We start from the raw sequence: 22,956 nt of genomic DNA on the forward strand, positions 1-22,956 counted from the left end.
ACTGGAATTTCCAACATGTAACCTCAAGCCCGAGATATCCACAATCCAATGGATTTATAGAGAGGCAAGTACAAACTGTCAAGAACACCATGAAGAAAGCTAAGAGAGATAACATAGGCGTCAACAAGGCATTGCAATGCCTGAGAGCCACTCCATTGGACAGCCATCTACCATCTCCAGCAGAGCTGTTACTGGGGAGGAAGATCCAAACCAACATACCGACCAGAATTCGGAACCAGTCACCCCAAAAGGATGACATCTACCAGAGACTACAGACCAGGCAGGATGACCAGAAGAAATACTTTGACGACAAGCACGCTACTAACCTTCCCCCACTACACAAAGGACAAGAAGTCAGAATCCAAAATCAAGAGACTGGTAGATGGGACAGAGGAAAGATCACAAACAGGAGACCAGAACCAAGGTCATATGAAGTAGAGACATCATCAGGTTACACTCTGCGACGAAATCGTAGGCACATCAAACCAACCCAAGAGAGGGACAGCATGGAACAAAACCGTCAACATGCTAGTGATAGACATAATGATGTACACGACCAGCAGAATGCACAAACAGAACAAACACAAAGCAAACCAGACACACCATCGAATCACCACCAACCATACACCACCAGATCAGGTCGTACTATTAAGAAACCAGAGAGATACGATATGTAAAATATTGATATGGTTGGAGATACGATATGTAAAATATTGATATGGTTGGAGATAATTCAAATAATTGTTGTCTTTTGCTTTCTTTAACAATGTTTACAAGGTTTTGAGTAGTTAGATTTAAAGAGACATATTGAATATGTCATGTTTTGTTTATTAATTAAGTTTATTGCATTATAAAGCAAGATGATAACTGAAGTCTGATCAAAACATTTTAGATGTGATAGAATTTTCAAATTGTTTTTTGGTGAAAAAAAAACAACAAACAAACAAAGAAAGGGACGAAATTGTAAGTTCATATTAGCACAAGTTTAATTTCTTAAGCAAAGAATTTTAAAAAGATATTTTAAACAGTATGGATCTAAATATGAAATTAAGTTTTCATTGAGAAGAGGGATTGTGATATGATATCATTTTATATCTACATGTATGTTCAACAAATGACCTATATCATATGCCCATGATTATTGCTACCGCAGATTGTAATGCGGCTTCACATACATCTAATAAATATAACAAGTTGTTCATATTTGAGTTCTATAAAATCCAGCCTCAAGAAGACTCTTATTATAAATCATAATTAGTGTACAACACTTTACACCCCCCCCCCCCCTCGAGAACAAACACACACCATCAAGGCGGAGTAACAGAGGCTGATTTCAAAGCAAAAATCATAATTTAAAAACTTTGTTGGCCGTTGATCCCTCATTTTAAAAGAACAGCGGTGGATCCAGGATTTGGAAATAGAGGGGGTGCAGACGGCAAATTTGAGTAAAGAGGGGGCGCAGAAGGAAATTTTCTTAGTATGTTCAATGTGTGATTCTCAACAACAAGAAAGAAAGGAGGGGCTTGCGCCCTCTTGCGCCCCCTGCATGGATTCGTCACTGTAAGAATAGGTCTAAGCAACAACAAACATGTTAGTTAAACCTTCACTTCCAACACTTTTTATAATTTAATTTTGGAGCCCATTCGTTAAATTCATTTTCTTATAATCTCCTTTAAATCTGCCCCTGATATATTTGAATGCATAATGCGGGCTTCATTTTTTTTCCCCTGAAGACCTAAAATTTGACCCGTGTTAAAATATATTATGAGGAGGGGGGGGGGGTGCTCAATCCGAGACCCATCCAAAATAAGCTAGGCTCAGTGATATCTAAACTCCACCGTAAAAACCACCCCCCCCCCCCCCCAAAAAAAAAAAAAAAAAAAAAAAATCGAAATGAAGTCATGCGAGCTGTTTTTTTTTTGTTGTGTTTTTGATAAAAAAATGATATCTGAGCTCCCCCCCCCCCCCCAATATTTTGGGGGAACTCATCACACGGGTGGAAATGTTATCCTTTTTTGGGAGGATCGAGAGAGGAGCTCAATGATAATCGATTCCCAACAAAAATATGGTAGACACAATGATATCTGAGCCCCCCCCCCCCCCTCAAAAAAAAAAATTGGGAGAGGGCTCAGTAATATTTGAGCCACACCAAAATTATAAGTGGCTTAGAGATAACTGTCCCCCACCAAAAAAAATTGGTGGTTGTTCAATTAATGTCTGAGCCACCCCCCCCCCCCCCTCCGCACACACCCCTCTGAAAGATAGAAGGGGCAGGCTTAACCCCAAATCCGTCTTAGTTTGTTCCTACTAAAAAAAAACCCTGCCCCTGATATATTAGAATGCATAACATGGGCACGATTTTTTTTTTGCCCGATAAAGACCCGAAATTTGACCTGTGTTAAAATAAATTAGGAGGAGGGGGGGGGGGGGGGCTCAATCCGAGCCCCACCCAAAATATGATGGGCTCAATGATATCTGAACTCCACCCACAAAGAAAGAAAGAAAAAAAAATGAAGTCATGCGAGATGATTTTTTTAAAATTTGGATAAGAAATTATTTCTGAGCCCCCCCCCCCCCCCCCAATATTTTGTGGGAACTCATAACGCGGATGGAAATTTTTTCCTTGAAAGAGAATTGAAATTTGACTTTTGTTAAAATATCTTCGGAGGAGAGAGGAGCTCAATGATAGTCGATTCCCAACAAAAATATGGTAGACACAATGATATCTGAGCCCCCCCCCCCCCAAAAAAAAAAAAAAAAAACAATGGGGTAAGGGCTCTATAATATTTGATCCACACCAAAATTATAAGTGGCTTAGTGATAAATGTACCCCACCCAAAAATTTGGTGGTTGTTCATTGTCTGAGCCCCCCCCCCCCCCCCCATCCGCACACACCCCTCTCCAAATCCGCCTTTGTTCTTCGTATGAGCAAATTTTCAAACTGAAGTGCACGCGAGCTGATTTTTTTTTTCTCGATAGAGACCTAGCTGAAATGTGACCTGTGTTAAAATGTATTGGGAGGGGAGAGGGCTGTATATAGGGCCAAGTTTCGTAAAAATAATGCAAATCGTAAAGATGCATAGCCTACGTTACACACTTCAAATGGGGGTGTTTCCATTTGTTGACCTCACCTTACACCCCTAACTCTAAGCATAATCTTAAACATAACCCTAACCCTACCCATGTCAGGATGACAGGGGGTGTATACATGCAGGTAACATGTGGAAACACCCATTTGAAGTGTGTGAAGCCTGTGCACTTTACAATTTTTTTTTTTTTTTTTTTTTTTTAACGAAAAGTGGTCCTGCAGATCGAGGCTCATATAATTTTCGAAATGCAAAAAACCCAACAAATTAATGATTTAGTTTCTTATTACACCCTTTAGTTGGCATCTCACTTGTTCGACGTTGGAGTCGAGGGCAGAGGCACCTCGGCCTACGTTGTACTGTATAGAATTATATAGACTCAGACTAGCGGGAGTGGCGTAAACAAAAACAACAATAAAATAAAAGCTGGAGACTTGAGGTCGATGGATCGAACTCGATCTTGTAAAGTTCTAATTTTGAGGTTGTCCCAACAGTACAGCAATTAAATGTCTTTACCCCCACCCTCACCCTGCCCCCTCCCCCTCCCCCCATCCCGTACAACGAATCTTTAAATGCGCGTCCCGCGTCCATCACAGACTGGGAGTAAGACTATGCGTTGAACCGATTTCTAAGAAGTTAATAATCCCGCACGGGCGATGTGTCGAGCTAGTTTCTAAGAAATTCCCACGGAGCGCGGCGGACATGTCTACCTACGTGTGTACTATACTTCTATAATCCCCATGTTTGGGTGTTTTGTAAACAATAGATTTCCCATCGACAGCACGTGCCGAATCTTGAATCTTGAATTTGTTGCACCCAAAAAGCTACGTTGACAGCTGTCCGAGGAGAAGAGTCAAGACTTGATTATCTACGGTACCTTCAGAGTACTGGCGTTGCGTTGGAAAGCGAGAGGTAATTTTACAATGCTTTTTCTTTCAAGTTTTACAGTAACGTTAACTTAATTAGATAACAGTTAATGTGTTACAATTTACAAAGTGTTACAGCTACTAGTACTACCACAGTGTTTTGTTACTTAGATTCACACGTTGTGCACTGTAGTGTACTGGGCGAGACGGAGCTAAGTTACGGTGTTAAACAGTTATTGGACTAACGTTGCTGTACTAATCCACAGTAGCTATAGACTCTGGCAATTTGGAAGTCTATTTTATGTTGGATCTAGATCTAACTTTATGTCTAGTATTAGTAAAACTAGATCTAGTAGATCTAGAACTTAAAGGTACTAGATCTATGTCCCTTTTGCAGCCAACCTCAAATTCTGTAGAACTTTGCAGGAATTATGAATAGGGTCTAGCCTATGTCATGTAGGCCTAGACCTATGTCCTATCTGTGAAATTTAAATGTTAGCAGTGTCCTCATATTCAAATTATGCAAGGAAACCCGTTTACTTGCTAGACTTCACTGTCAGACACTACTGAGTGAGTGACTGGCTTTTTTTTCTTCTTTGGTCATAAAATACATGAAAAGAGTTGTAAAGGGTACATGAGCATTTGTCTAGATCTACATCAATAACCCACTTCTTGTGATGGCCAAGATTAAACTGATTGAATCTTTGCGCAGCATAAAACGTAGACCTCTATGACCATTCGGTACAGTTGTCTGAAAATCAAGACTATTACTTTTGGGCTCTAGGCCTATAGCCCTAAAGTCGATTTGACAACTAATAGATCTAGTCGTTATTTTCCCACTTGAAGACATTTTTAAGCCCCACTTTGTTTAGGGAAGTTCTAAATTAGTATTATCTTTCAAATGCAGTTGGAATTTAACTTTTTCATTTTTTTGGCCTGCAAATGGGACATAGTACCTTTAAGTAAGAAGGAATACAATGTCACTTTACAAATATGTTGACTGGGCTAGGCCACTCATACACGATGTCAATACAAAGTATAGGCCACTCATAACACGATGTCAATACAAAGTATAGGCCACTCATAACACGATGTCAATACAAAGTATAGGCCTAACAGTTAGGCCCTGGCCGAAGTTAAAGTGATCTTTTTAAAATTTGATGGTCATAGATCTAGTCTACTCATAGTTTAGATCTACAACTGTATGATGGAGGTACTTTTAATCCACGCACTTTGTTTTGAAAGGCTAAAAAGTCAAATAATTTAACATTTTTTATCAACGTTTTTTCCTCATTAAATACTAAATATTCTGAGGATCATTTATAGAGAAAACTTTGACAGGAATATTTGGTGAATGTTAACTCTCGTGTCGATTACGTGACCGCTTCAATTTTTCTTTGACAAAATCAAGCGGTACATTAATCCACGCACCACAGTTTTAATACAGGAAATGAATGTATATTTTCGTTTTCTGTCTCAATGAAGTGTATTCTTGATGATTTCATGAAATCATAAAAATACAAGAAACCAATGATTTTCCCTCAAAATTGTTGTGATATCGCGATAGGCTTGTTGTTTTATTGTCTATCCAAAAAAAATGAGCGCATATAACGCGTCGCATCGCGCGTATTGAGGGATGCGTGGATTAATGTACTGCATGGATTAAGGTACCTCTACCATACTAATAATACAGTTGTTTATGAAGTCTTGAAGAATGTTGTATAAACCACAAATATTTTTTCAGGCATTTTTTATGGCAACACTTTCTTGCTGCTAACTGTGTGTTAAACTTTCGAAATTTGTGATTTTTTTTCTTCACTTTTTTGACTTGTTTAAATTTCTAGATGAGAATAGAATTATACTTTTTATAGATCTAACAAAGTTAGGTCTAGACCTACATATTACATCTAGATCTAGATCTGTTTACATTGTAGAGTATTGGCATGCACCCCCCCCCCCCAAAAAAAAAAGTATCTGAAAGGCCCACTTTTTTTAAAAGAACCTATTGTAATTAATGTGGACCATTTATCAGGGGAGGATTAACAGGATCCTGTTAATGAGGATTATAAAAAGCGCTTAAAATGCCCTGTTTTCAGGTAACTAGATCTATATGAAAAAATTTCCGCTCGCATTATTTGTTTAAATGAAACCAAAACTAGAATTTCATCAATTATAATATATAATTTTTACCACAAGCTTTCCTTTGATACATAGATCACCAAAAAACGCCCACTGAGTACCCCACATCAAACTGGCAAATATTTTGAAAAATAGGCATTTGCGATGTCGTCTGCTATCAAGGGTGCTGGCATGTTTATGATCTGTAGTGAGACCCCCTACATGCAAGTCTGTGACGTATATTTGGACTTTGATAACATTCCATATTACCTTTAAAATTAATTAGATCTAGATACAATTTTGATATAAAATACGCTATACAAATACATAAAAATAATATAATGATAGAAACATTATTTGTTTTACTCAAATTTTAGGTTTAAACATTGCGATAGAATAACAGTTATATTGTTAGGAAGCTTGTAACTCCCATTGTGTAAGATTGGCTGCATACCAGCATATGAATGACTAGACTTCTTTTTCATTCATTATGCAGATCGTACAGCTGATCTAACACAACGGGAGTACTGTGAAAAAAAAGTTCTTCAACAATTACATGTATGTGGATAAATTAAGATCTACAAAGCTTGCTAACATCCTCGTTCTGATTAAACAGTTAATGTCATGATTTTCATGCAGTTTTCGGGATGAACCGTTGCTAGAATTTTATTTTGAAAGGGATTTTACATATTAAATATATAAATGCAATGCAAGAGGTTTCTAACACTGCACATTTCTTTTAAATTAATATACTACACAAACAGTTCGTTTATGATTGTGAAAGACCAGTAAGGGTTTGTCCATAAATACATGTACGTCAAAAATTGGGGGGAATGGAATCATCATGGTGCCGCCCAGGGCATACCAAAATGGCTTTGAATGCTAGCGTAATATTTGGTTTACACCTTTACATGTATGGAAATATTTAAAGAGGTGATTCAGGGATCATATGAAATGTGAAAATGCTTCTTTTTGCACACAGTATGCCTTTGCGTTTTGGCTTTTGGCCCCCTTTTTATAGGAAATACATATCCTGCTCATCAGGATTTAGAGGAGTGCATGAGCCTAAAATTCCCTGTGTTCAGGTTGCTTTAAATATAAAAAAATGACCTCGTGTTTTGCGCTCGCATGATTGATTAAGAGAAGGGAGGGGTATTATACATGTATGTTCATGGAAAATTTAAACTCAAAAAGTGCAATGATTAGCCTACTTGACTTCAGGTCACTTTATGAAAATTTCCACTCACGATTTGCACTCGCATTATTTGTTTAAGGAGATACATTCCCTGTTCATGAGGATTAAAAGGAGGCACTTAAAATGCCTTGCTTTCAGGTCACTCTGAAGAAAAAATGGTTAATGTTGGATCTGCCTCTGCAAACAGTTATTTTGTATCAAAGGTCCGTTTTATCAACTTACGCACCCCCCCCCCCCCCTGAAAAATCCCATTTACAGGCCTGCCTTACCATACCCATATTGGCAAAAGAGTACAAGGTTATAACTAGACCGAGGTATCTGTCTTCAGATACATGTCTAGGTTATAACCTCATATAGTGGATGAGTGGTTAGATCTATAACTTTACGCCTTACCATACCCATATTAGTAAAAGAGTACAAGGTTATAACTAGACGAAGTATCTTCAGATACATGTCTAGGTTATAACCTTATACAGTGGATGAGTGGAATAGATCTATAAATCTTAAACTTTTAGTAGAAGAATACTTCAGAGTAATAAGACTAAATTAGACATACATGTTGATCTAGTTATAATACTACATCAAGTAGGCTAGATGTATATAGATCTTGACCTATACACATCATATGTATGTCCCCCCTTAATCTAAATGGCGTAACTTTTTATCAAAAAGACACTGACACTTACCTCTTGTGTTTACAGAACAATTGATGATACATTTTGGTAACAAGATCTGATGTGAATTTTTTCAATAAACTGAAGGGATTTTGTAATTTTTTTCCAATTTAGGAGGCTTGAACATTGCAATTTGTCCCCTAAAATTATGCTCACCAAACCGTGCAAAGACACAAAAAGTGTCAGGATAAGTCAGTTGCAAAGGGGTCTAACAATGGATGATAAACAACAACAGTACTTGAACTACTACACCATATAAAAGGAAATTGCCAAAATGCACCGACCCCCCCACCCCCCACCAGATAACTCTTGTGACTTTAAAGAAAATCCAATCTCAGGGCATCCAATGCCAACATAAACACTGATATTTCGGTCTAGCCTAGACTAGTCTAGATCTATGCAGGTAGTGCCTTATATGTTTTTTATTAAAAATTGAGTTTTTAATTCATGTTTAAATGTAAAACTTTGATTTATTCCCTCTGATCATACATTTAAAGATAAACTCCAGTACTGGTAAAAAAAAAAAATTAATTCTCACAGAATCAAACGAAACTTACACTGAATGTTCAAGATTACAAATAAATGACATGTGCCAAACAATTTTGGAAGAAAATGTATACTGGCTGAGTAATGAGCATAGAAAGACAAGGAAACCAAGGTAGTACCATCCCCGACACCATGTGTGTTGTCCCATATATAGCTTTCTATGTGAGTGTTTGTTACTTTACCAAGACTCGGTCAAATTTATTATGATTTTGATGACTCCAGAACCTTGCAGTGCACACCAATACTTACATGCTACATGATCAACTGTTTCTGATCCTTTCACACCTCTACTTTCACAATGCAAGCGCATTACCAGTACTAAAGTTTATCTTTAAGTTTAAGGACACTCTATGGGTTACTTGTTAAAGAATTAGAAGAACTAAACAGTTTACATTTGCCCATAGATATATACCAAACACCTGGGCCTGCGTCTACCACGTGCATGTGCATTGGGTTGCTAACATAGAGTTACATGTACATACGCAGGAACTGAGTGCGCGCACATGAATAAACGCACTTAGCACCCAAGTCGAGTTGGGTGCCGCGCGTCGAGGGTAGACCCGTTAAGTTCTTCTAACTCCTTAACCAGTAACCCATAGAGTATCGGATAAAGTTCTTTGGGGTTTATTTTATGTATTCTAGCTGTTCAAGATCTAGTGCTTCATGCTGAAGAAACATGGCTGTTTTGGATCCACTGACAGAGTTGGAGAGTGCAGCTGAGCCTGATGATGCTCTTCCAAACACACAGATGACAGGTAAGTAAATTATGGGAAAGAATTCTTAAATAATGTGCTGTAAGTGAATGCAGAAACAAATGTAGCACAGCGAAAGTTTGCAAAATGGACATAGATGAGAACTAGTAGTAGTGGGTCTTTCCATAACCTGACACCCTAACCCTAAACCCTAGGGTTAGGATTAGGTTTAGGATTAGGGTGTCGGGTTATGGAAACACCCAGTAGTAGTAGGCCTACATGTACTGTGAATTTTCAAAGATCATTGTGATAATTGTGTAAATATCTTCAGCTTTCATAGCTATTGTTCAGTGTATTTTAAATTCACAGCATATTGAATTGAATTGAATTTATAATATTAACAACAATACTATTATTTATTATCATAGTGGTGTTACATAATACATGTATGCTGTAATGTTTTGGACGATTACAATTCCTAGTTTTTTCAGAGCTTGTTTTTTCCCAAAATTGTAAACAGATTTGTTTTGATGTTGTGCAACATGGACAGAAATTGAGCTTTTACACAGTCTGTCATGTTGTCTACATGTACAATGTATCCCTCATTTCTAGGAATAGCTAAATCCTTTCATTGACCTTTCCATATAAAATAAAAGAAGAGTGCCAAACAATGTAAACCATTTAAGCAATATCATATTTATGAATGTACTTAGGTCTCCAGACAGAGCTTGAGAGTGAAGCTGATGAGGATCTACATTGTGAGACAGGTATGTTCTGGGAAAATTCCATACAATGTTTTGGGGAAAAGCAGAACAAACTTTAAAGAATGAAGAAAAACTCAAAAACTTAAACATGACTTAAAGTATCATTGAAGAGCAGAAGACTTTATTCCTGCGTTTATATTGAAGTAAAACCCCAAATTTGAATAAAACAGTTCTATAGATTTGTCTTCATTTTGTAATGCATTGACAGAATTTGAGCTTTTGCTTTGCGTGTGCATGTTTATATTCTGCGTTCTGGTATTTAAGCTTCCTTTAAATGACTTTTCCGTAAACTAAAGAAGAGTGCCAAACAATGAAAACAAAAGCAATGTCCCCTATGATGAGTAGCTATTCAGCTCATACATGTAGTATACATAGTACAATAGACAAGATTAAGTGTGCTGGTCAATGCCTTAATTGGGTCATGAAAGTGAATACCATTTTCCTATTGCATCTGATTGTACATATATATATATATATATCTGCCTTACTGTTGTCAGTGTAGAATAGGTGGCCCACTAATTTTTTACAGTTTACACTATGATTAAAATTTTGTACTTACAATTTTCACTAAAATTCTTATTTGCTACACAAAAAAGATAATTAAAAAAGTATTCAATTCTATCTAATTCAGGAATGTGTATGTTTTTACAACACCAAGACAATTTGAACTACAAAAAAAAAGGTGAAATCTGACAAGATATCATACACGTACATGTATTTGCATGTCAATAATAAATATTGCAACTTTCCATTCACATTAACATTAAAGTTTCCTGTGAGCATGTCACATAGCTTGCCTGGTCTATTCTTTTTTCCCCTTCATTTGCTATATATCCGTATTGGACAGCACAAGTACAGCTGACTGTCTGCTGTCTTTGAAAAAAATAACACCATGCATGGTTAGCAATTAGCATGGCAGGGCTTAATGTATCTGTAAAAGACAAGTATTATGCCCTTACCTACATTGTATTATGTTAAGCGTATGTGGTATACATGTACATGTACATCTTTTCATTTGAATTCCTACAGGTCCCTGGACTCCTGGTATCTTTATCACTGAACTTGAGAGTGATGCAGATGAGGATGCTTGCCATATTCCAAGGAAAAGGGGTTAGTGTAACATCACTTATGAGTAATTGGTGTTCAATAAAGCTGTATGAAATTTTGGGTGAATTGACACTTGGTCTACTCTCACTTTGTCTAATGCCCGTTTGGTCTCATCCCACATTGTCTAATATCCCATTTTGTCTATAACCAGTTGGTCTAATAACCATTTGGTCTAATTGCCACTTAATCCATTTCCTATTTCTTCTAATTCCCAGTTAGGCTATCCCATTTCGTCTAATACCCTCTTGGTCTAACACCACTTAGTCTATCTGATTAGATGAACTGGTAATAGACCAGATGATCTTTTGGCAAAATGGGGAAAAGTATTATAGACAAAATGGTAGTTAGACCATTTGATAATTAGACAAAATGACAATCAGCCTTAGTGGGAATTAGTCCAAGTGATGATTGGACCAAACGGCAATTAGACCAAAGTGATAGTAGACCAAATGGGTTTAGCCATGTTAGTGTTAGATGATGTGGGAATTAGACCAACTGGTAGTAGACCAAGTGGATATGAACCAAATTTTGAACCATGAGCTTATTTCAAGTCAATTGTTATCCATATTGTGACTGGGCCTTTTATTTTATTTGAGGGCAGGAAATGACCTGGGATGGGTGTCAATACCATACATGTATGTGCTAGACATTGAACAATTTAAATGATTCTGTTAGAAAAAGAGTATTTGTTGAGTAATCAGCATAATAACCAAGGCATGATGTAGAAAGACTGTAATTTGATCAGTATTGACCAGTTGTTTTTTAGCTAGTAGTCAATATTTGATGATATTTTTGCTAGCCTAAAAAAAGCTAGTACACACATCTCAAAGCAGTCAATATATCTATATTATATCTTCAAAAATATTTGTGTTACCAATCTGGTATTAAAAAAATGAGCTTACCCTGTTCTTTCATCCAACTGGCATGTCATTAGGGCTAAATGAGGCTAAATTTCTTTGAAAAAACTTCACATTTTAGCAAAAATTGATGTTAATCTTGGCCAAAACGGTTCATATTTTTGGCTCACTTTTTCTCACCACAAACATTTTAGATAAGACTTGTTATGCCTCCACCTCTGCCTCATGTTTTCGGGTTGTCCGTCCGTACCCCCCTACCCCCCCCCCCCCCTACCCCCCATTGGACAAAGCATGTTTTTATGTGTGTTGGTTTGAATTTTTTTTGTTAATCGGGGTCTACCAAAATCCTGCGCCTGCAACCCCCCCCCCCCCCCCCCCTTAGCAAAAAGCTAAGTTGAGTCAATTAAGATTTTTGTATCCATTTATACTGCAACATAATGATAATGATTATACAAGATATAGTTAAGTCATTCTTCATTTTTTATATCATTGCACAGGAAAAAAGAGAAGACATGTGACATTTCAACTGGAATCATCATGCAGTGATCAAGAGCAGAAAAAAAGAGGTACTTACTCAAACAATCTGATATAACAAAGTAATTCTTAAGGGTCTTTCCAACATTTGCCCCTGCGGTAAATAAGTTTGCACATTGACCCCCCCAAAATGGCGTGTAAACCGGGCAATCAAGATGAGCAATACGCATCGCAACAATGCAACATCCCATTTTCCTGGCATGTGATTGGTCAAATATTTTTGCCTCCAGGAACCAAAATAAAAATTGCTTAGGTTTTGATTGGAGGAGATGCTTCTTCGTATGTGAACAGTCTGATAGGTTTATTACTGCATCGTTTTCTCATTTACCGCGGGGGCAAATGTTGAGGAGGTTTACCTGCTCTTATGAGAACGGCCCTTTATTATAGTAGACGGCAGTTTTTTAATGAACCATGTAAGTACATGTATGATATTATTTAGAAAATGTTACCATGGCAATCGCCAAAGACTTCTGTAGGTAAATGGTAACAAGTGGATTTGACAACGGGATATTTCAATTTTGCATGGCGATCCAAATTATATTGTACTTCAAAGCAAGTAAAGTCCTTCAGAAGTTGCAACTTGAATAAATTTTGAGAATTTTACTTCATTCCATTCATACATGTACATAAGCTGGCTATGCCGCACAAAGATTTGGTTATTCTTGTAGGCTTTCATGCCTGTTTACAACAATGGAGACGTAACTGCTTTGTTTTTTACTTCCCCTTTTGCAGTTAGAACTGGTCATCAGACATTTATAACTGTCCTTGCAGGAAGATGTTGTTCAACAGATTGTCTGGCAAGAGTCACACGAGCAGATGCAGCTGCAGCTCGGATCGCTTTTAAGGAAAAGTCGCTGGGTGATCAGAGGACATGGCTGATGGAGTACTTCAGAACCCACTCTTCTCGGTCTGAAAATGAAAGTCTCCAATTCTCCTACAACATCGGTTTGGAGCAGGTGTGTGCCACAGCCTGGCATCAAGTCGTTGGAATTGTGAGGTCAAGATTCTACTACTGGCAGAAGCAGTTCAGAGGTGAGGTTCATATTTCAAAACAGTTTCTTTGAAAATTCATGGCCTTTGTACATAATGTACTGGGCAAAAAATGTACATAAACCCTAAAAGAATCTCCCATATTCATCCAACGTATTATTGTCCTTTTTTGTTTATAGAAAGCTTGCAGGTAGTTAAACTTGAAATACAGAGTGACTGTTGGTCATTCTTATTGGTTTGGCTAAAACTCTTTTTTCCTGGCTCATTTGTATGATATAAACCTCTCACAAAATTATAGGTAAAATTTCTTGTTTTGATATCTCAAAATCATTTGAAATAAGTTCATCTTCAGAAGAATATGAGAATACTGCATTGGCATTCAATCAGAATTGATATCAATTAAACACAATCTTATCTCTAAACAAATGAAGAATTCACTGTTGACAAAAATGCATTTTGCAAGATTTGACTTTCTACTTGGTCAGATATTCAGGTGTCCTGCATATTCCATGATTACATTATAAAAATTGGGCATCATTGTCTAGGGGAATGAACAGGCTTTCCAATGGTGCCAAACTGAAGTATCATTTAATCATTTAATACAACGAGAGATACCCTTTCTCAAACTTGAATTGCAGAACTTTTTGTGAGGGGTTTTCGTGTACGACAGCTGCATTATCTTTCATTACTCTTATGTAGCTTTAACACTTACTGTACTGGGGGGTGGGGGGCATCAGCCCACCCCTGCATTTTCGGGGATTGTGCTGTAACCGCTATTTGCTGTTTTTGGAAATCAGTAGGATGCGAATGCTAGAGAGTTACCTGACCTTTTGTGACCAAAGGTCAAGCCGAAAATTGAAATTTTTGTCATCTTGTCTACCAAACAAATGGCAAAGTGAAGTTTCTTGTTTGGGTCTATGAATCAGTAATGTTTCATTCTTTAGACTAGATTTATCATTTACTCAAACTGTAAATTGATCCAGATAATGATCTTAAGTATAAGAAGTCCTAAAACAATAAAATACATAAGAATTGAAAAACAGTAAAATACATTAGAAATTCATAATGGGGCGCCCAGTGTCAAATCTGACAGACATGGCGCAGTACAAATGGCCGTTATTATATTATTATTATTATAAAACAAGTATATGGACAATTCAATTATATGATAATGTCAAATAGGCTTTTAAGAAACTTTTTGCCAAAAAATAAACTCTGTAAAAGCAGCACAGCATTTATGTTCCTTGAGCAAGGCACTTTGTCTACATTGCTTCACCTTACCCAGGTGTTAAAATGGGTACCCTGTAGGATGCGAACGCAATGCAGTTGAATTGGCATTGTGTGCGCCTAATAGGTGACCAGCTGGAATGCTCCCCAGGGAGAGGAGATTGTGCACTGTAAATGCTGTTTTTTTTTTGTAATTGAATCCAATGACTGGGGCAATAATATGCTGTGAGCGCTTTGGTCTTAACTCGTAAAGCGCTTTATAAGAGACTGGTATTATTATTATTTATTTATGTAATTCATAATAAAAAACATATTCATGAATAGAATTTGCATAAATGACAAAATAAGCAATTTTCAGCCAAAAATATAGGTAAGGTCTCTTCCTTTGCGCAATATCTGAGGCGCATGCCGAGTTTTGTGGTGATCAGCCATTTTCGATATTTCTAGTTATTTCCATGCATGCATTTAATTTGTTGTGAATAGATGGACTGCTATACCCATTGCCTGCTAACTGCTTGAGGAAAGGACACAAGATTAACAAAACCCTAAACGCGAAGACAGAACTTAATGCATTTGCTCGTTCCTATGGAGACCGAATGCCTGACAGAGAGTCTGTAAACCTTCCACATGGGTTCACAAAGCGAGAGGTGTATAGAAGAATACGACAAGATAATGCTGAGGTTTGTTCTGAGACTCACTTCAAAAGGATTTGGAGAAAGGAAGAGCAGCACATCACAATCCCCAAGGTATTGTAAATTCCATTGACCCTAAACTGTACTGGATGGGAGTGAGTGGGGCGGGACGCTCAAAAGCTCTAAACATAGGTTGTTGCATACCATAATCAAAACCGCCATGTTTTCAGCAATGCCACTTCATTACTTTTTATTTTGACACTACACTACCGTAAGTTTTTGCAAAAACAGACAATTCTTTTATAGTGTCATATGACCCATCATGATTTCAGGTCAGTTTGTGTACAAAACATATTGCAGTTTTAATGCACTCCAAATGGGCCAATCGCCACAAAATTATGCAGAGATTTTGCCATTAGTTTCGCGGAAATTTGCTTATTTTATCAATAATGCTAATTTATGCAAATTATACCCCCGGTACAGTTAGGGTTAGACATAGATGAATTTATGATTCTTAGCCAGACGAAATTTGTTAAATTCCTGAGGCCTCTTGTATCTTTGTGTCAATATATTATTATATTAGTCTTATAACATCTACATTTATATGCATCAAGAAAACACATCCATAACATTAATTTTGTAATTAACAATCCTTCTCTTTGATATTTTTCTTTTTTTCTTTATAGGTGAACCGCTTCTCTAAGTGCGATGTGTGCACAGAGCTGAAAATGAAGCTTGGCAAGACAAACGACAAAGATGTTCGAAGACAATTGATTGCACAACATCAAAAACATGTAGAGAAACAAAGGTACAGCAAACTTTGATTAAAGCTTGAAGTTAATGTTGTAATTGATTTTGATGTACTTTTTTTTCTTTTAAGCATTTAGAATGAGGTGATCTGTGATCCAGTATTTTAAGTGCAACAAATGACAACCATGGATGTATTTTACATGTAGCTACAATATACAACTAGAGCTATGTCATTATATGCTTTCCTCATAGAAGTGAATATTTCAACAAAGATTTTGAAGGAGACAAAAACCGAGAAAGCTTAGAGGAATACTCAGGCTCCAAGATAAGTTGCTTTAAATAGAAGCGGCAAAATTGGAGAAAAATAACAGAACAAATTAAAAAATTGGACAACAAATATTAGCAATAAGAGAGTAATGAAATTCTTAATGGAAAAAAACAACAACAATGTTAATATATTTGAATAGGTGACCACAATAAAATATGGGCATTTGAACTGCCTATACGGATGTTTGGTTCTAATCAGTGGATATTTGACGTGAAAAGCCTATAGTAGAAGAAAAATACAATAGTAGGGAAAACAGGAGAAGAAATGTAGGCACAAGTTCATTACTTTAAAAAAGTATATTGGTCACAATTAAGTATCATTGATATAGACGTAAACCTAGCCAAGTCTCAGATAACACATTCAAATTACAATTTACTCGTGTATTTAAGGCATTAGTATTGGTTTTGTGATCAAAACTTCTAAGCATAGCATGACTCCTCATTGCTCTTTACCTTCTTTTCAGCAGCAGTGAGAGACAAAAATATTACAAACACATCCGCAAAGCGAAGTCACAGCCAGAGAAATACATGAGTGTAATCATCGATGGGATGGATCAGCACTGCACATCAATACCGCAACTCCATCCAACACCTAAAGCTCTGAGCTACAATGATCAACTGCACACTCACATCACCGGTGCACTTGTTCATGGAAGAGGTCAACACGCCTACATCGATTTTAACGAGTACCCACATGACAGCAACCTAACCATTAATATCCTGCTCAACATCCTGGTCCGTTATGCCGACTCTCTTCCACCAGTCCTCTACCTACAGCTGGACAACACTTCTAGGGAGAATAAGAATCGACATCTCTTTTCTTTTCTGTCCCTGCTCCTTGAACTCAATATCTTCAAGAAGGTAATGTTTAATACATGTTCTTTTTAGTAATTAATTGTCAATATAAGTATTCAGTCTGTAATGATGCTTTATTTAATCGCAAAATGAAAAGGAAATTTTGTTTATTTGAACTTGTATTGGATGGATAAGAGAATGCCTTTGTCTTGGAGGTTCTTTTCAGAATCATGTAAAGGACGAGTCAGAAATAATGATATACCTCGGAAATTGCCCATTGTTTGAGAATAAACATTATAAATATTCACTTTTGTCAGAAAACTATTCACAGTTGACAGTAAATTAAAGTAACTTGGTAAAAACCCAATTGCACCAAAACCTTGGGTTTAAAAGTACATGATATTTTGTGAAGGGATATGTAAATATAAAAATGTTTGACATGTACTGGTAGAGTACACTTTCCCGCTGCATGCAGTACCATTGCTGTTGGGCATCTATTCATGAAACAGTGTTTGAAAGTGGGTCAAACCCACTCTCTCGAAGTTGTAGTGTGAGCAGGAGAGAACAACGATGCAGAAAGAGTGTGAAAAAAAAGAGAAAATATTCATGATTACAAATTATTTTCACCATGGCAAATTTCCAAGGTGAATCATTATTTCTGACTCACTTTTTATGATGGGGGATTTTGCGCTATTGTATTGTTGCATATCTTCAGTTGATCCTCTGTTTTAATCTATCAAATACATTTACTGCCCAAAATGTCTGATATGTGTAGGCATCATAGGGTTAAAAAAAGATATTGTGACTTAGAATTATTTACTTTACACAGATACATGTATACCAATGGTAAATAGTGTTTTGGGTTTTTTGTTGTTGGTCGTAGCCTATTATTCTCGGAAAGATTGAACCCTATGAACGGGAAAGAGGTAGTGCACATTAGAAACCATGGGCAATATAAAGTTGTCATCTTTGTCATCAGTGTACATATGATTTGTAAAGCGTAAACAAAAACAAGCTTTGATAAATATGTTTTTTGTTAGATAAATGTTCTGATAAATGAAGAAAAATTTCAATTGAATAAATTATCCCTCATGCTTATTGGGTTGTATCATTGAGGAATGTCCCTAAAATTCAATTTATTCCATACTGTTGTTCACCTTATAACGTTTATTGTTTGCATTTAGATCAAAGTTGGCTTCTTGATGGTCGGTCACACACATGAGGACATCGACCAGTTCTTTTCAAGGATTGCAACTCACTTGAAGAAAAGGAGCACCCCATCTTTTCCAAAACTTCTGCAAGCTATTCCCGCCGCTTTCCACAAAGCTCACTGCCCTACAACAGCGGAGCGCATCTTACACCTCTTTGATGTTCGCAAATGGCTTCTTCCCCATCAACACAGCATGTGCTATCACAGTAAACCACACATATTCAAATTCGCACTGCACCAAGGAAAAGCCACCCTACAAACAAAAGACTGGTCAACTACACCACATTGGAGAGACACCACTGGCATCAACCACATCCTGTCATCACATCCAGACGGACAACCAACATTGGTAGAGAAGTCATTTGCGGACATCAATATCATACATCTACCAGACAAGCTCCAGCCATACTTGGAAGAAGTAGACATTGAGGCATGGAGGTCCCTCTATGAGCTACTCACCTTGGAAGAGGAGGAGAATGAAGGTATCATTTCTGTCATTTTTTAAACTTCCAAAATTGATGGTGTTATGGTATTTTTTTCCATCACCTATGAAACATTGAAAAATACAATGTAGCATCTTCAAGCTTTATGGCCCAAAACTTTGACAATTTGTATTGAAGTCTTGACTGTTACACCCCTTCATGGCACAATTCACAAAAAAATCTTAATAGCGAACTAGGCTAGTGGGACACAAAAATATTGGTTTATCTAATGCATATAACCATTGACTACAAATCAAATGGATGGTGGTCTATAGAAAAAAGAGGAATGGCTGTTTTACAGAGAGCCAGCAAATTACGCGCCAATTTATGATATTTGATTGCCTCTCACAAGGGAGCAGCTGAGTCAGCAGCATAGATAAACCTGAGAGGATATTTTTGAGTTTTTCTCCACTCATTCTTTAAAAATTTTTTTTTTTAGAGATAGATATTATGGTATTGCTATTTTTCGAGATTTAACCCTATAGCCTGGATGAGGGGGGGGGGGGGGGTGGGGGGTGGGGGGGGGGGGGGAAGGGGGACTAATTTGGCCCCCCCTTAAAACATTTTTTACAATAACTATTTAAAGCGAAGACATTCTGCGCTGAAATTTCATGACTTTTTTCCTTCACATCTCGCGCAACAACGCCCGGGCATGCAGTTCCTATGCTACACATAATTTTGTACATGTACTTGCACATCGGACCCAAAATAGCTCAAAAACGTGGTTTCTTGTAGAATTTCAATACAAATTGTGTATTAGCTAATATTTTTAAATGTATTATTATATCTGCTTTCACAGATTGAAATCTATTTCGTTTATGCTAGTTATGATCGCATAAGTGTTGCCAACAAATTTCATTGAAAAAACAATAAAAATGAAAAGGTCGAAAAACAGAGAAATTAAAAAAACAATGAAATACATAACTTAATTTTGATACTGGATTTTTTTTTAAAGTACGCTTGTTAAGAATAATACATAGAGTGTCTAGATCAAAAGAACAGCACATTTCGAGCTGTTTTGAGTGATTTAGAGCAAAAAAGGTCTAATTTCATGCTTAAATTAGCATAATTAGCATAATCGATTAAACAAAATATTTTTCAGAGAGATTAATATACGATTTTGGAGATTATGTTGCAGGTGACGATTTCATCACGATCAGGCAGTTGAGGGGCGAGATCTCGGGGGGGGGGGGGGGGGGGGGGCTAAATTAGCACCCCCCCCCCCCCCCCCCCCCCTTTGACACTGCATAGCCCGGGCTATATAGGGTTTTAAAAAAATATATATATGACCTTTCAAGAGATTAGGTCATAGTATCATTAGATAAAACGATTATTATTCCAAGAATTTGCCACTATATGTTTATATAACTGGATGAAGGTAATAACAACCTATCTAGCTGGCTGATCATAAACTTTGATATTTTAGCACACTGTTTCTTACATCAGGGCTATAATACATTTCCTTTGTGTGTTTTAACAGAAGATTCAACAGTGAGATGGCCTATATGCGATCTACTGATAATGGCCAAACAACCAACTGACAGACCACAGCTTGAGGAGCATGCTTGCAACACAGAGGATGAAACATTCAGACAGGTACATGTTTCATTAATATGTCCCTTAATTAAGACAAAGATATTGTGAACCATATTTAGTATTAAATGTATTTTAATCGTTATTTACAACTTGAGTTGCTTTCTAAAAAAAAAAAATGTAAATCATCTACAATGCTGCATGACTAACACACTCAGCTTAATTGCATCTTGAGTGCAACATTATTCCCTAACAGAATTTACACTCTGTATAGTCTTCACACAAGATCTAGCCCCTAATATATATACATGTAAGCCCTTGCATAATTCCAGTCATTACAGTAATTACAAGTCATGCCGAGTATTTTGGGGTCAGGTCATGTCAGGTAAAGATTAGCTTTGGGTACTAGTGATTGCTATACGCTTGTGCATTAGTTGCAAAAGTCTTCCCAAATTTTTGTTGTTTTTGTTGTTTCTTGTTTTTTTTTTTTCTTAAACATCAATGTGAGCACCTCAAAAAATTGTAGTTATCTGCATTTACGTAATCGTAGGTATCGCACATCTGCATTTCTGCATTGAATTGCTACAATACACAGACAATGGGAAAATCGTCAATTTGCACGTTACCCGATGGTCAAAACTTTTTATATTTGGCATCAAAAGATGCGCAAGACTCTATGCTATAAAGTCATGAAAGCTCCCGGCACAAAAAAAAAATATCCTTAAACATATCCCGGTGAACGTACAGCCCTTTTAGGGTTAATTGAAAATCAAAAAATACAAAAATAGTAGAAGTTTCAACAATATTTTCTGATTTTATAAAAGAAAATTATTTATTAGGTTTCAGAAAGAATTACTATAATAATATGTTTATATGTTGTAAATAAAGTGTACATAAGGAATTGTCTTGAATCACTGATAATGTATGTAGTGGCACTACACTATTCGTTTTCAATTCACTTTCTTATTTTATTTATTTTACTTTCTTTTTCTTTTTGTTAGGTTCACATAGGACCCAAAGTAAAGGAACAGAGGACAGAAGTTAGGGAGAGAGACATGGTGGCAACATATCTCCCAGAGTACTCGACACACTGGCCTCAAGTTGGCTGCATTCGCAGTGTACATGAAGACAAGTCCCTACAGATCGAGTGGTACACAGGAACCTTGACTTCTAAGTGGAAGGAGGTAAAGGTACCAGTCAAAGGACAAAAGGGCAGGAAACAGCTTTGGGTTGAGACTATTGATTCTAGTTCTGTGATTCTCCCTCCTTTCTCACTGACTGCTGGAGAAAAACTTCCTCTTCAAACAGTGAATGGTTTGAGAGAGAAGCACAGTAGCTATTTTCAGTAGCTTTGTAGATCCTAGCTTAATTGGGCCATTGTAATTGCCTTAGCTATCAAATAATTGAGCAAAATAGTAGGCCTATTGGTTTCAATAAAATTGGAGTAATATTTTTTGGGGGTGGGGGCTGTGAAGCACAAGTGGAGGAGCTTTTTAATTTCACCAGAGGGTCCTTAGTACAAATCTTAGTTGCATGAGATTTACAATCTATATGATTTAAACAGATGTAATTTTATCTTTTTTAATATTACTGTAATATTTTGAATTGAAAACTTACAAGCTTATTCCGCTGCCAGACATGGCCGGATCAGAAAATGTACAAGTAACGGATGGTACTTTTGTTTAATCCGTCATGCGGCTGTCACACTTGAGGAACGGATGTCGTTTTTTGGCATCGGTTGATATCCGTTAAAATGGTTTCATGTCCTTTTTGTCTCGCCTGCGTAGCAGGAGCCAGGCATAGGCGTCACTTTTTACACCGGCGGTGTCGGCGTCAACAATTATGTTGTACACCCAATAACTTTCTATATCTTCGAGCTAGGATCACCAAATTCTTACCAGTGGTACATTTCTTGAAGACTCAGGTCAAGTTCGAATATGGGTCATGGTCGACAAAGTTCAAAGGTCAAAAGGTCAATGAACTTAATATACAAAGCTGTACTTATGCTGTACACACAATAACTCTCCACAGCTTTGAAGTAGAATCGTGAAATTCATACCAGTGGTACATCTCTTGAAGACTCAGATCAAGTTTGAATATGGGCGATATCCGACAAAGGTGAAAGGTCAAAAGTTGTTGTTGTTGTTTTCCAGTTTTTACGGCACTGTCAAAAAGTCTATGAACTTTTTATTAAAAGCATAGTACACACAATAACTTTCCATAGTTTTGATCAAGGATTGCCAAATTTCACACCAGTGGTACATCTCTTGTAGACTCGGGTCAAGTTCGAATATGGGTCACTCGTGTTCAACAAAGTTCAAAGGTTAAAAGGTCATTGAACTTAACATACAAAGCTGTATACACACAATAACTTTCCACAGCTTTGAAGTAGGATCGCCAAATTCATACCAGTGGTACATCTCCTGTCTGGTAAAAACTTATACGATTCAGAGAACAAGTGTCATGTATAAACTTATACAATTTAGAGAAGAAGTGCCATGTATAAACTTATACGCTTTAGAGAACAAGTGTCATGTATAAACTTATACGCTTTAGAGAAGAAGTGCCTTG

The 22,956-nt window shown here is 36.9% G+C and overlaps 1 protein-coding gene across 2 annotated transcripts; it reads left to right on the forward strand.

Annotated features, from left to right (window-relative positions):
- Positions 1 to 3,210: 3,210 nt before the first annotated feature.
- LOC115929986 lies at positions 3,211 to 22,544 on the forward strand. Of its 2 annotated transcripts, none has more exons than XM_031000246.1 (12): positions 3,211 to 3,998; positions 9,128 to 9,240; positions 9,891 to 9,944; positions 10,971 to 11,051; positions 12,403 to 12,471; positions 13,211 to 13,471; positions 15,140 to 15,402; positions 15,975 to 16,096; positions 16,833 to 17,226; positions 18,345 to 18,852; positions 20,333 to 20,448; positions 21,387 to 22,544. In XM_031000246.1, the coding sequence occupies exons 2-12, from the start codon at positions 9,162 to 9,164 to the stop codon at positions 21,732 to 21,734; spliced, it is 2,295 nt and encodes a 764-aa protein (XP_030856106.1). In that variant the 5' UTR covers positions 3,211 to 3,998; positions 9,128 to 9,161; the 3' UTR covers positions 21,735 to 22,544. The 2 variants fall into 2 exon arrangements, with proteins under 2 accessions (XP_030856106.1, XP_030856105.1); XM_031000245.1 differs by having other exon boundaries at positions 3,212 to 3,998; positions 13,172 to 13,471.
- The last annotated feature ends 412 nt before the right edge of the window (positions 22,545 to 22,956 follow it).

This window comes from Strongylocentrotus purpuratus, unplaced genomic scaffold, assembly GCF_000002235.5.
Source record: "Strongylocentrotus purpuratus isolate Spur 01 unplaced genomic scaffold, Spur_5.0 spur5_scaffold_6, whole genome shotgun sequence".
Lineage (NCBI taxonomy): Eukaryota > Metazoa > Echinodermata > Echinoidea > Camarodonta > Strongylocentrotidae > Strongylocentrotus > Strongylocentrotus purpuratus.

Excerpts from the sequence above, each read along its gene's own strand:
- LOC115929986 (XM_031000245.1), top strand. The coding sequence starts at position 9,162 with ATGGCTGTTTTGGATCCACTGACAGAGTTGGAGAGTGCAGCTGAGCCT. Across the intron at positions 12,472-13,171 it reads TCAAGAGCAGAAAAAAAGAG|TTAGAACTGGTCATCAGACA; the intron begins GTACTTACTCAA and ends CCCCTTTTGCAG. Across the intron at positions 18,853-20,332 it reads GGAAGAGGAGGAGAATGAAG|AAGATTCAACAGTGAGATGG; the intron begins GTATCATTTCTG and ends GTGTTTTAACAG.